The 12762-nt window shown below is 41.8% G+C and overlaps 1 protein-coding gene across 4 annotated transcripts in view; it reads left to right on the top strand.

Moving 5' to 3' along the window:
* Window positions 1–12762, top strand: part of AKAP13 (A-kinase anchoring protein 13) — a 226398-nt gene that overhangs the window by 120357 nt on the left and 93279 nt on the right. For all 4 annotated transcript variants that reach the window (XM_037053671.1, XM_037053672.1, XM_037053670.1 and 1 more), the window contains one exon: window positions 3571–3707. In XM_037053671.1, coding sequence (XP_036909566.1) covers window positions 3571–3707 — 137 coding nt within the window. The remainder of the gene's footprint in view (window positions 1–3570; window positions 3708–12762) is intronic.

Below are 12762 nucleotides of genomic sequence, written 5' to 3'. Positions count from 1 at the left end.
GAGCCAAATTCCCTTCAGAGTCTCTGTGATATGCTGGTAGAAATACAGGTGCCTTTGTTGTCCAGAGGTCTTATGTTCCTTGGGTAGGTTGCCAATGTTAATAATTGTCACCACAGTCAGGAGAGGCACATCCCCTCAGGGTCAGACCGATTTTGCTTCCTGGTGCAGACTCCTGGCTTGATTGCCGAGGTCTGTTAAAGCCCCTCTGTCACCCCGGAGCAGCTGCAGCCTTCCTGACCTGCCGCACCATGTCCACTCGCTCCCTGGGGCTCTGAAATGATGAAGGGATCGAGCAGGTGCCTTAGTTCTCGTGGCTCAGTCCTATTCTCTAGAGCCATCAAAAGCAGTGCTAAAAGGGTGTTTTACTTACAAGCCCAAAACTCCTTCTTCTCCGTGTCATCCTGGTCTGCATGCTGAGCAAATTTAGAGTCAGAGAGGTTTCATGAATAGCTGTGAGTGTCTTTCTAAGCCAGTGGCCCGACATCCCAAATGGTGGTATGAGGTCATTGGTGAGGGCTGGGGGAAGGGAACGCCCTCCTTTTCCTGCTCGAGGAGCAGACCTCCCATCCCGTGGCCTGCTGCTCTGGGGCAGCAGTCTGGGAATGCGGGACCCTGCACCGTGCAGGGATAGGATGCAGGATTTCCGCCCCAGCCCAGTCTGCAAGCTGCTGTCACAGGGCCGACGCGGTGTCTGCTTATCTTGGTGAAGCAGCTGCGCTGAGCTGATCGCTCACACAGCAGCCGGTCCCATCTGTGGGTAGCCGTGTCCAGACAGAGCAAAGAGAAAGCACCACTGCGCGGTGGAAGTCAGCTCTCTGAGTAAAATTTGTTGCTGGGGGCAGAGGCCGAAGCGGCAACAGGAGCCAGGGTTGGTTTTAACTCCTGAAGCCTTTCAAGGTCAGGTCGGCGCACTCTGCTACCACCACCTGTTACCAGGTGTAGACCGAGGACCTGGCTCCATGCTTGCCCCCGGGCTTTTGTAGGTAAGAACTAGCCTGTTTTGTCTTTGTTGTTTGCTTGTGTTTCTGCTAATTTTTGGAAATCCCTTTATGTGTAGTACAGGTTAAGAGTGTGGGGGTGGGTTGTGTAGACAATTGAACAAATAGAACAGGAGAAGAAGTTGCTGAGGAAATGGAGCCGTGCAAACACGTTTGCCATTTCCCCTGATTAATCTTTTTTTTTAACCGTATATAATCACCCCCTCCCCCCAACTGAGAGATTTAAGAAACCTGTGGTAGTGTTTTTTGGCGATTTCAGTTTATTAACGTTTTGTAGTGTGAGTGATAGAACTCTGTTGGCTGCTATCTCAGAATTTAAATGAGAAGGTCTCTAATTTTTAAAATAAAACACAACAACAAGTCTATTTTGGGGGCCCTGGCAGGTTGACATTTCCGAAGAATGGGAAGGGCTGTAAGCTGATGCCTGGCTGTGTTCCTTTCACTTGGGCTCTGCGTCTCTGGCCACATGGGCTGGAATTAGTAATCAGGACTTAACCCGAGCAAGTGAGAACTGGGTGAGCTTGGTGTCTCTAGTGCCCTGGGAGCAAAGGTAGGCACTAGGGAGAATGTCAGATTTTGATAGTTATTAGTGCGTAAAGGCAGTGAAGATGCTAAGAAATGGGGTTTTTTTTGAATTTTAAGGTTTTAGGAAGGAAACGAGATGAACGCCGTTTCAGCCGTATTTCTGGGTTTGGGGTTGGTTGAAACGCGTGGGTGGGCTTCTCCGTCCTGCTGCCAAGAGGAGTCATGTGTTCTCAGGGCTCATGGTCTCACAGCCAGTGGTGAAAATCTGTGCTTTCTTCAAAAAGTAGCCTGGATTGGGGAAAGTCCCTGGGCACATTGCCCTGGAGAAAAGCACCTGAGTGTGATCTCAGAGCAACAGGGTATTTTTCTAGGAAGTTATATTTTTATATATGATATATATAAAACAAAAATATATATATATTTTTATATATTTTAAATATAAAATAACCATCCTGTGTTGTGAATGAAGAGACATGACTCTGATTGCTGGTTTGGAAGGAGCCCCGTGGCCCTGGCTTCTGCTTCTTTCTATACACTGCTGTAGACCAACCTGGAGAGACCCTGGAGTGGGCAAACAGCCTGCAGTCAGAGAGGGGGCATGTGGCCCTTCACCCATTGATCAGAGCATTGATCGCAGTGCCCTGGGCAGCTGGGTGTCAGTGTCTGAGGCAGGCCGGGCTGCAGAGGTGGCCAGCACCCATCAGGTTTTGGTAATCACTGTTGACCACTGTGACTGGTTGCTGCTTGCCAAACATACGTATTATCAGTCAGTGGGTGTAGGATAGCAAGGTTGTGCCAGAAGTCACATCCCCAAATAAACAAAATGAAAGTCAAAGCAGTGAAAAAAAAATACTTGGACTCACTTTGAATTATCTTCATCAAGGAATACTTTCAAGGGTATTGCTTGGTCAGGGTATCCCTTGGTCAGACTTTCAAAATTTAATCACATTTTTTAGGACAGATTTTGGCTCCTTGGTTTTCTTGCCCGTTTGTAAACTACTAGTGAGATTATATAAGAGCAAAGAAAGATAATGTTTGATGATAGAAATGTAACTTTCCTAAATCTAATGTTGACCTAAGAGCACATGTCAGAATGTGCTCTTAGAACAGAATCTTCACGTAATTTATTCTTTGGTGAAAGCTGCCTCTTTGCTTTTTGGTGTAGGTGACAGTTTTCTCCGCCAGAGCAGTGGCATTAATAACAGAAAAGGTTCCACATGGAATTGAGACAATAGTTCCATTTGTAAGTGTATTATCAAGGTGAATTTTGAGTGATAAGTCACCAGTCCCCCTGCAAGAAATGCCAAAGCCTAAATTTGCTTCGGACATTACTTTATCACTTCCTTCCTGTATTGGCTTGACCATATGGTGGTCAGGTAACAAGAACCACTACTGTTTGGTCTGTGTTGAGCATAATTCTAAAGAAGACATGTAAAATTTTTTTTCTTGAAAAAAGGAACTGCTACTTTGTGGTTGTGTCTTGGTTTGGGAAGAAACAAAAGTTGAAACAAAAAATAACTTACTAGACTATTCAGTCTTACCATTGGCAGTTCTGTGTAAATGAGTGTATGCAGTATTTTTTAAAGAAAGACTGGTCCCACAGCCTTGATCTCATCCTCAGTGGTCCTTTCCTTCCCGTCCCGTACAAAGGCAGACATCTCTTGCCTCCTTGATGATGGTCAAAATGGACCACCTAGTAGTTTCAGCTGTCGTTCTGTTACCTGGGAGCTTGTGACTGTGCTTTTCTCCATGTAACTCAGCGCCACGTTCAGATTTGTCATGAAAAGTCAGCCGTGAAATTGGCAGTTTGGCAGGCATTGCATTGGACCTTCCCTTAGCTACAGGACCCATAGGAAGGCTAGGGAAACCACACAACTATGTGATAAAGGTCAGAAATGACACCAGTTCCTGAAAGCAAAAGCATTATTTTTTCCATTTAGCCCTGAAGCAAAAACAAACAGAATACACGAAACCTGGAGCGTATTGTGTAAATAGGCACAGAGATCAATTCTTCATTTGTACTTTGTAACCCCCGTGTTCTCTTCAGAAATGCCAGACGCCAAAGCTGATGACGAAGTGGATTTTCTGAGGGACACCAGAGGGAGTTCGGTTTCTGAAGAGGTGGCTGTAGGCGACACAGCCGCTACGCCTGCGGTGGCCAGGCAAGGCCCGAAGACCCAGGCGGTGAGTGGCCTCAAGTCTGTGCCAGCGCGACTATGGTTAGCCTGGTCTGGGGCATCTGATGTACGTCCTTGCTTTTTTTTTGTTTTGGGGATTTCTTTTTCACAGTAGTGGTTTTTCCCTTCTTGCTTGTTTTATTACATATAAACCTGGGCACGTTGTTCAGGTTAGGCTTTCATAGAGGGTGTGCACCACAGGGCAGAGTTCCATAGCGGGTCTTTCTGAATGGAGCCTTAGGAGATTGTAATGAAAAAGATGTTCCCTGTGATCACAAGACTTTGAGTTTGTCATCAGATTTAATGTGTCACAAAATGAGAATTACCACCAGAGGGATCTGACCCTTTTTTTTCCCTTTCCGTAGAAACTGATACCAGTACAAATGAGATTTTAACTTACAGTTCAACATTATCTGTGTACGAGGCGAAGGGTGTCCTATTTAATGATGGCAAAAATGCTTAGTTGGTTTTTTCCCCTCACAGCTTTATTGAGATGTAATTCACATATCATAAAATATACCCTTCCAGTTAACTTTTTAATAGATTTATGGAGTCGTGCAGCTGTCATTGCTGTCTCATTTTAGGACACACCATCACCCCACAAAAGAAACCCCACCTTTGTTTCCAGTTCACTGCTCCTGCCCCCTAGCTCCTGGTGGTCGCTAGTCTGTTTCTGTGGATTCGTCTGCGGTGGAACTGCACATAAGTGGAGTTTGACAGTATGTGGCTGTCGGTGACTGGTTTCTTTCTCTCGGCATAATGTGTCCAGGTTTACCCGTGTTGGGACATTGATCAGTGTTTCATTTCTTATTATCATTAACTAATATTCCATTGCCTAAATATGTCACATTGTTTTGTACATTTGGATTGTTTTTTGGCCATTGCGAATAATATTGGTTTGAATACCTGTAAAGAAGTTTATATGGAAATACGTTTTCATATACCTAGTAGTGGATTTCTTACATCATATGGTGGTTCTGTATTTAATATATTCAGTAAGTTTTTAAAAAACGGTTTTCTTAAGTTTCTTGAAATTACCTCTCTTTTAAAGCAAGGAAACTTGTAGAGAGAAACATTGTTTTCCTTTTTAGATTTCACGCTGGTTAAAAAAAAAGCTTTTTAGAAGCTGAAAATCAATTTACTGCACTAAATCATATTGCCTCTCAAAAAGTCAGTTTCCCTTGTCTAGACTAGATGGTGCACTGTTTTTTTTTCCTCAGAGAGCTGAGTGGTATATTTTCTTAAAGTTACACCTCTAGGTAAATAGCACCGTACCCTCCCAAACTGGTTCACGGACGTGAGCTGTGATTCTAGCCCCATTTTATTGGAGCGCAGCGGCAGGGCAGCGCTACCTGCTGCGACCCACTCCTGGTTACAGATGCCGCTCATGACTAATGTCTGGGCGGCTACTTGGAGAGCAGGCATTATTCAGACAAATGTTGCTTTTGCTGCTAGGGCAAGAAAAGAGAACACACCCTGCATGGGGACATGTGTCTTTGTTTCCAGAAGCCCCTGAAAAAAGACAAGGAACAAACTCACATCCTTGAATTCAAGTGCCTCTGTTTCTCAGCCCTCCGCCTACATGTGGCGGGGGTTAGTGTCACTGGGTACAGCCGGTGCCCAGCCACGGACCCTTTGCTTTCCGAGGAGAGAGGTTGCTATCATAACTGCATCTCGTCTATTACAAAGAAGAAAACAAAACCTTTTTTAAAATAAAAAGTCCCTTGGGTCTTCCCTGTTCTCTTTTTTCCTCTCGTTGTAGGCGTTGAGAGAGAGAGAGTACTCCTGGCCTGGTCGGTCAGCCTGCCCCATTTTATAGATAAAAGAAGGAGACATTCAGAGAGGCACAGGGCTAGCCCCAGATGAGTCCCAGCTACAGTGAGAGCCCAGGGCTTGGTTTCTAACCTAGGACTTACACAACAGGGCACATTTCCTCTTGACTCTCACCCCGGGCTCTGAGCCGGTGGCGGTAGGTGAGAACATTGGAACTCGACGATGGGGGATACCCCTGCCTCGAGCTTTGTGTCTGCTGCCACTTTGTATCATTGGAGAAAGCAGTATGTGGGGGAATTTTTAGTTCTTGGAGATCGCCAGGTCTGAATAGTGGAGATTTCTGTGTTCACAGCGTTGTAATGGTGTGAAATCTGACCACTTACCTCCCCTGCCTGTTGCTTTCCCAGACTTGCCCTGTTGGCTCCCAGCCGAAAGGACGAGGCCTGGACACATGCTTTAGTTTCTTCCTGCTTTCCGCTTTCTCTCTCCTCCCCGTGTAACTCTTCAGGCGCCAGATGCACTGTGCAGGTTTTCACTAGGTCAGGAGAGAGAGGCCTGCAAACTCTTTTTGTAAGGGGCAGAGCGTAAATATTTTAGGCTTTTTGGGGCATAGTCATACAGTTTCTGTTACAAGTAGTCGTCTTTGCTGTTACCATGTGAATGCAGCCATAGGCTGTATATAAATGTGATCGTGTCCCAATAAAACTTTATTTGTAGACACTGAAATTTGGATTTCATAGAACGTCCTGTGTGATGAAATACTCCTTTGGATAACTTTTTTCCAGTCATTTAAAAATGCAACATCTACTTTTAGGTGTTTTCATGGGCTGTACAAAAACAGGTGGTGGGCCCCTGGCCGTAATTGGTGGGCCCCTGGCCTGGAGGATACTGCGTGCACCAGTGGGTGAAAAGAAAGAAGCAGCAAGGAGACTTGTTTCTAAATTGTGGTGCTGGTTTTGCAGTGGGGGCTCTAGTTACCAAGTGCAAGTCAGCAGGCAGAGAGTTCCAGTTCCCTGTCTCTCCAAACTGGATTTTCAACTCAGCTTCTCCAAAGTTCAGTGCCCTCATCTCTATTTATCTTCTGGCTTTGACCTCTGGAATCTGTGTGTGCGGTCGGAAGAGGGTTGCTGGAGCTTGCAGTTGTAACCGAGGGTGGAGCAGCATTTGTATAATATTATTTAATCCAATCTTTCTGACACATGCCCAGTCCCTGTGTTGGCCTTGGGAATAGGCCAGTCGTTGCTTCACTGAATCATTGTTTCTCTGAGTCATCCTCTTCAAAGGTAAAATGGAAAGAATTCGTACCTCTCCCCGCCTTGCTGCTCTCTTGAACACTTAAAACAGTGATGCATTTATGACAGTTTTCTAGTAGATGTAAATAAAGAATCTTATATTCTTTTAGGAGTCTTCCTGCTTGTTAACCTTCTCTAAATATATTTATTTATTGGCAGTGTGTAAGGACCTCTGTTGAGTGTGGCATACCTAAATATTTAAAGAAAAACACATTTGGGTTCCTGTGTTCTTTAGCAGTCCAACATCTGTCACAAGAACTGAGGAGCGATTTTTTATTCCTTAAACTACTTGCCATGTTGTGCTGTAAATAAGCCCTAGCTTTAGAGGTTAATAATGCTCAAAACTGTGATGGATGAAGGAGTTGGGCAGTATCAGGATTCATGCTTGCTTATATTTTCAGAGAAGACACACTTATGCATTAACTGCTGCAGGTTTCTCCATGGGGGATAGATGGTCCTAACTGATATTTCTTCACTAGGTTGAAAGTTGTTCACAGTTTAGGAGCCCAGGTTATTTAGTTCACGCACAATGTGGTCCATTCCCATTAGTCATTCTGTCAGCATTTTATGGTTGTGGTTTGTTATTAAGTATTGCCACAGGGTTAATATTAAGTTACAATTTTATATTCAACATTATCACTGGTTTCGAGATTCTCAGATTGCCTCTGCTGTCTTTTTACCCCCTCGGTGAGTTAGTGTATGTCAAGCACTTAGAACAGAGCTTGGCACGAAGTAAGTACAGCTTATCATCATTATTATTAATTAGTGTCATAACTCAGATGCCAGTATTCTTTCCAGTCATTTAAGTCATCGGTGGCATGTGGTGGTTCCTGAAACAATCAAGACTCAATTTCTGCTTCTTGAACATTATTACTTTTTAAAGTTTTTTTTAAAGATTTCATGTATTTATTTTTAGACAGGAGAAGGGAAGGAGAAAAAGAGAGACAGAAACATCACTGTGTGGTTGCCTGTTGTGTGCCCCCTACTGGGGACCTGGCCTGCAACCCAGGCATGTGCCCTGACTGGGAATCGAACCAGCAACCCTTTGGTTTGCAGGCTGGCACTTAATCCACTGAGCCATACCAGCCAGGGCTGTTTGACATTATTATAAAAGCTTCAGGAGTAGCATCAGACCTTAACTTAAGATGGTATACTTGAAGCTTGTTTTACCTCTGAGATGTTTAGAATTTCAATGAACCTAGAAGATTATCTGAAGTTCAACACCTTTACTTTAAAGCAGAGAAATGAATGGAGCATGCTTAAATGACTTGCCTCGTTTCCCTAACTTAACTCTGTAAAACTAGACTAGAACCTCACTTCTATGTCAGTGATGTTTCCACTGTATATAGGATGGTTTTAAGACCAGTTGTCCTGAGGTTACACTTCCGGGGCATCCAGTTCACTTGGGTGGGTTTCGGCATTTTCAACAAATACCCCTGGCTGATGCTTATTCACACCAAGATTCGAAAGCCATTACATTACCCTCTGATGCACTGGTAGTTGGAGAAATTCTGTTGGACATTTTGACCAAAGCTAATTCACTTTAAAATAATTCTCGTGTTTTTATTATGATCTATTTACCTTCAGTGAAATACCACCAAGATGGTATTTGTCTAAAGAGTTTGTTTTTGGTGCAGAAATGACTGATTTTCTAGATCTGCCTTTTCATTTTTTAAAGAACGATATGACTAGGTATAGAGATGCCCTTGAACCCTTTAGTCCTGAAGAGAAGCCTCTGTGGATCATTCACCTTGGGAGTAGTAGGCTCTGTGGTGGCGGAAACGGATTCTGACTCCTGCCTCTCTACCTCACGCTACAGACCAGCGTGCTCCGTGTCCCTGCGTGAACCTTCTCTTCAGTTTGTGGCCAAGTTCATTGGAGGGAACTTGCCTCCCTGGGTTATCAGTTCATTGAGGTATCTCTGCAATAATTCCTTTTCCAAATGCTCATTGCATAAGCTTATTAGCCATGTGGAATAGTCAATTATAGACGATTCAGCAAGCCAGTTTATCTTGTCAGGGTGCCCATGGTCCTAGCCGCCAAATACGCAGGAGCAAATATGTTCAAGCTTAACCCTAGTATCTCATATGTTGAGTGAGTATTAGGTTACTGGGAAAATCTCCTCTTCATTTAAGAAAGCATGCTCGTCAATCAAGAATCCTGCTCAGCCAAACAAAGTAACTGAACTTCTATTCTTAATTATTTTTACAACAAGATTAATATATGTCTCTTCAGGGTTGTAGGAAATGCAGGATTGGACAGTTTCTAGTTGTCCTCGTCTTAATTCTCTCTACACTTTTACTGTTTTTAGGGGAACACTGTGTTTCCTTTCTCTTGTCTCCAGGGGGCGAGCTTGCATTTTCATCCCTAGACCAAGAGTCTGGATAAAAGCTTTTGTTTCGGGCGCTCTTTCAGCTCAGCTGCTGGGGGAAAATATGGCAGCTCCTCCGCCGTTTGGTAGCTCACTGACAAGCCACAGCACTGCTGTTCACAACAGCTCACATGCCCCACCCCTTTATTTAACCGTTTTCAGGTGTTTTTTTTTTAAAGTCCTTTTGAAAATGTCCCTGCTGTCATATTTATGTGCATAGTTGTGGGGTGTATGTGTCACCTAGGAAAAGACACATGGAGCTCTCTGTGAGTTGCCAGTAAGACTGTCCCTAATTATCCGTTTGGCGTCCAAAGCTAGAGCTAACTCAGCCACAGGGAAACTTACTCCTCAACTTTTTCATACCAGTTTTTTGGAGATCCTCTTTCTCTATGTCTCCTCTGAAATGGAGTTTCCAGAAAGTTTCTTCACATACTCTTCTGGAGGAGATAGTTGCAAAATAGGAGTGTCTGAAGAAGAATACCAGACCATAAAGCCACAAGCAGAAAGACTGTAACCTTAGTGTAAAAATGTCTGTAGGTAATGTATGTAAGTGTGTAATTTAATCTTCTGGCTATGTATTTTTAAGTGACCTTGAGCTGTTTAATTTCTCTAGTTCTATTTTTTCTTCAATAGTGGCTAGGTAATCTCTAAAGTTCCTTACAGATTTTAAGTTTTGATCAGTGTATGATTCTAAACTGATTGGAATAAGTTCATAAATGTTGGGATGTATTTTTTATGTATTGGACCAAAAGGACAATTAGGAGGAACTTTTTGAAATTCTGCTTTCTTTAACAGCCAAATTCTTAACTAATCACTTTGTAATGAACATCTTCCAAGGTGTTTTTTTTTTCTGGAGTATTAAAATAAATTTTATTAATACTCTACTTTTTTCTTAAAAAAAACTGCTTACTTGTACGTCATAGGTTCATTTTGGAAGGATATAGGTACCCTTTTCCCTCCTTTTGGGACAAAAGAACCAAATCTGATTCTTGTTACTCTTTCCATCCATTTTTTTACACTACTCATTTCACCTTTGTTCATTTAAAAAAATTATTTAAACAAAACAAAAAGCAGTTCAGCCATTTTTTCCCTCACCCCTGCCTGTGACAACCACTGGTTCTCTGTATCTGTGAGTTTGGTATATATGTGCAACACAGAGACACACATACACAGTATTTGTCTTTGTCTGACTTATTCCACATAGCATAATGCCCTTGAGGTCCACCCATGTTGTTGCAAATGGCAAGATCTCATACTTTTTTGTGGCTGCACAATATTCCCGAGTGCGTATCTGTCTGCGATATGTAGGGTACGGCCAAAAGTAGGTTTACCGTTGTGAATGTGCAAACTATACAGAATTATTTTTGCATTAATAAAGTATTTATTAAAACTGTGTTATTTTCCATATGGACAGCTGTAAACCTGCTTTTGCCCCACCCTGTGTATAGATATGTCTGTGTATCTCTATACATCATGGATGGACACCTAGGTTGTTTCCACATCTTGACTTGTGAATAAGGCTGCAACGAACCTGGGGGTGCATCTACCTTTTTGAGTTAGTGTTTCAGGGTTTGTTTGTTTGTTTGTTTGTTTTTTTTGATAAATACCCAGAAGTGGAATTGCTGGGTGATATGATCGTTCTATTTTTAATTTTTTGAGGAAACTCTGTGCTGTTTCCCACAGTGGCCACACCAATTTACATTCCCACCAACAGTGCACAAGAGTTTCCTTTTGTCCATATCCTCACCAACAATTGTTCTTTCTAGTCTTTTTGACAGTAGCCATTCTAACAGGTGTAAGGTAATAATCTCATTGTGGGTTTGATTTGCATTTCCCTGATGAATAATGACATAGAGCATCTTTGCATGTACCTATTGGCCATTTATATGTCTTCTTTGGAACAACCCTTATTTACATCTTTGCTTATTTTTTGTTTCAGACTGTTTGGGGCTGTTTGTTGCTGTGATTGAGTTTTATGAGTTCTTTATACATGTTGGATATTAGCCCCGTATCGGGGATCTGCTTTGCAGTTATTTTCTCCAGTTCACATTCTTGATGGTTTTCCTTGCTGTGCGAAAGAAGCTTTTTAGTTTGATGTAGTCCCGCTTGTTTCTTTTTGCTTTCGTTGCTTTGCATTTGGTGTGAGAATAAAAATTGTCAACGCTCATGCCAGGGAGCGTATTGCCTCTTTTTTCTTCTAGGAGTTTTATGTTGAAGTCTTTAACCAATTTCGAGTTAATTTTTGAATATGGTGTAAAATAGTGGTACAGTTTAACTCTTTTGCATGTGGCCATTTACTTTTACCAACACCATTTATTTGAAGAGACCACACTTTCCCCATTGCATGTTCTTGGCTCCTTTGCCATTAATTAATTGATCATGTATGCATGGGCTTATCTTTGGTCTCTCTATTCTATTCTGTTCATGTCTGTGTTTATTTTTCATGCCAGTACCACACTGTTTTAATTACTATATCTTTGTAATGTAGTTTGAAATCAGGGAGTGTAATACAGCCAGACTTGCTCTTTTTTTTTTCTTTAAGGTTGCTTTTTAGGGTATTTGAGGTCTTTTATTGTTCCATACAAATTTTAGGATTTTTTTGGTTCTATTTCTGTGAAATATGTCGTTGGTGTTTTGATGGAGATTGCATTGAAACTGTATGTTGCTTTGGGCAGTATGGACTTTTTAAAGAACATTATTTTTTTTCCAATTCAGGACCACAGAATAGCTTTCAGTTTCTTTCATTAATATCTTATACTTTCCAATATGGAAGGCTTTCACTTCCTTGATTAAATTTATTCCTAAGTATTTTGTTCTTTTTGATGCAATTGTAAATGGGGTTGTTTTCTTAATTTTCCTTTCTAATGGTTTATTATTAGTGTATATAAATGCAATAGATATTTCTGTATCGGTTTTATATCTTGTAACTATTTAATTTGTTTATTCGAATGGTTTTTTGATAGCATCTTTTCGTGTTTTCTATGTATAATATCATACCATCTGGAAACAGTGACTATTTTACTTCTTCCTTTCTAATACAGATTTTTTTGTTGTTGTTGCCTAATGGCTCGGGCCAGGACTTTCAATACCACATTAAAACTGGCAAGAGTAGTTTTAATATCCTTGCTTTATTCCTCATCTAGAGGAAAAACTTTGAGCTTTTCATCATTGAGTCTGATGTTAGCTGTAAGCTCATCGTATATGGCCTTTATTATGTTGAGGTGCATTTCCTCTTTACCCACTTTGTGAATTCTTACCCTAAGCAATTGAACTTTTGATCATTCTTATCTCATTATATTGATAGCCAGAGATAGAAATGAGGCGTAATAAAAACATGGAGTCCAATAAACCAAGGTTTTAATCTCAGTTCTGCCATTTGATCTGCCATTTGGAACTGTTCATTTGGAGGCTCAGTTTTCTCATCTATAAATTCGGGATAATGATGTCTACCTCAAAGGATGCTTGTAGTAGCCTTGGTATACTGCCTGGTATTTTATATGCAGTAGGTGTGATTCTGATCTCATTTTAAATTAACTCAGAATTATGAGGCCCCCTCTCAAGGGTCTATGGATGAATGGTTTTTGATGGGTGATGGTTAAAATATTCTGGGAAGAAATTAACCATTT

This window comes from Sturnira hondurensis, unplaced genomic scaffold (assembly GCF_014824575.4).
Source record: "Sturnira hondurensis isolate 20B ecotype Veracruz unplaced genomic scaffold, ASM1482457v3 Scaffold0007865, whole genome shotgun sequence".
NCBI classification, from domain to species: Eukaryota; Metazoa; Chordata; class Mammalia; order Chiroptera; family Phyllostomidae; genus Sturnira; species Sturnira hondurensis.
This window is presented reverse-complemented; position numbering and strand designations above follow the sequence as displayed.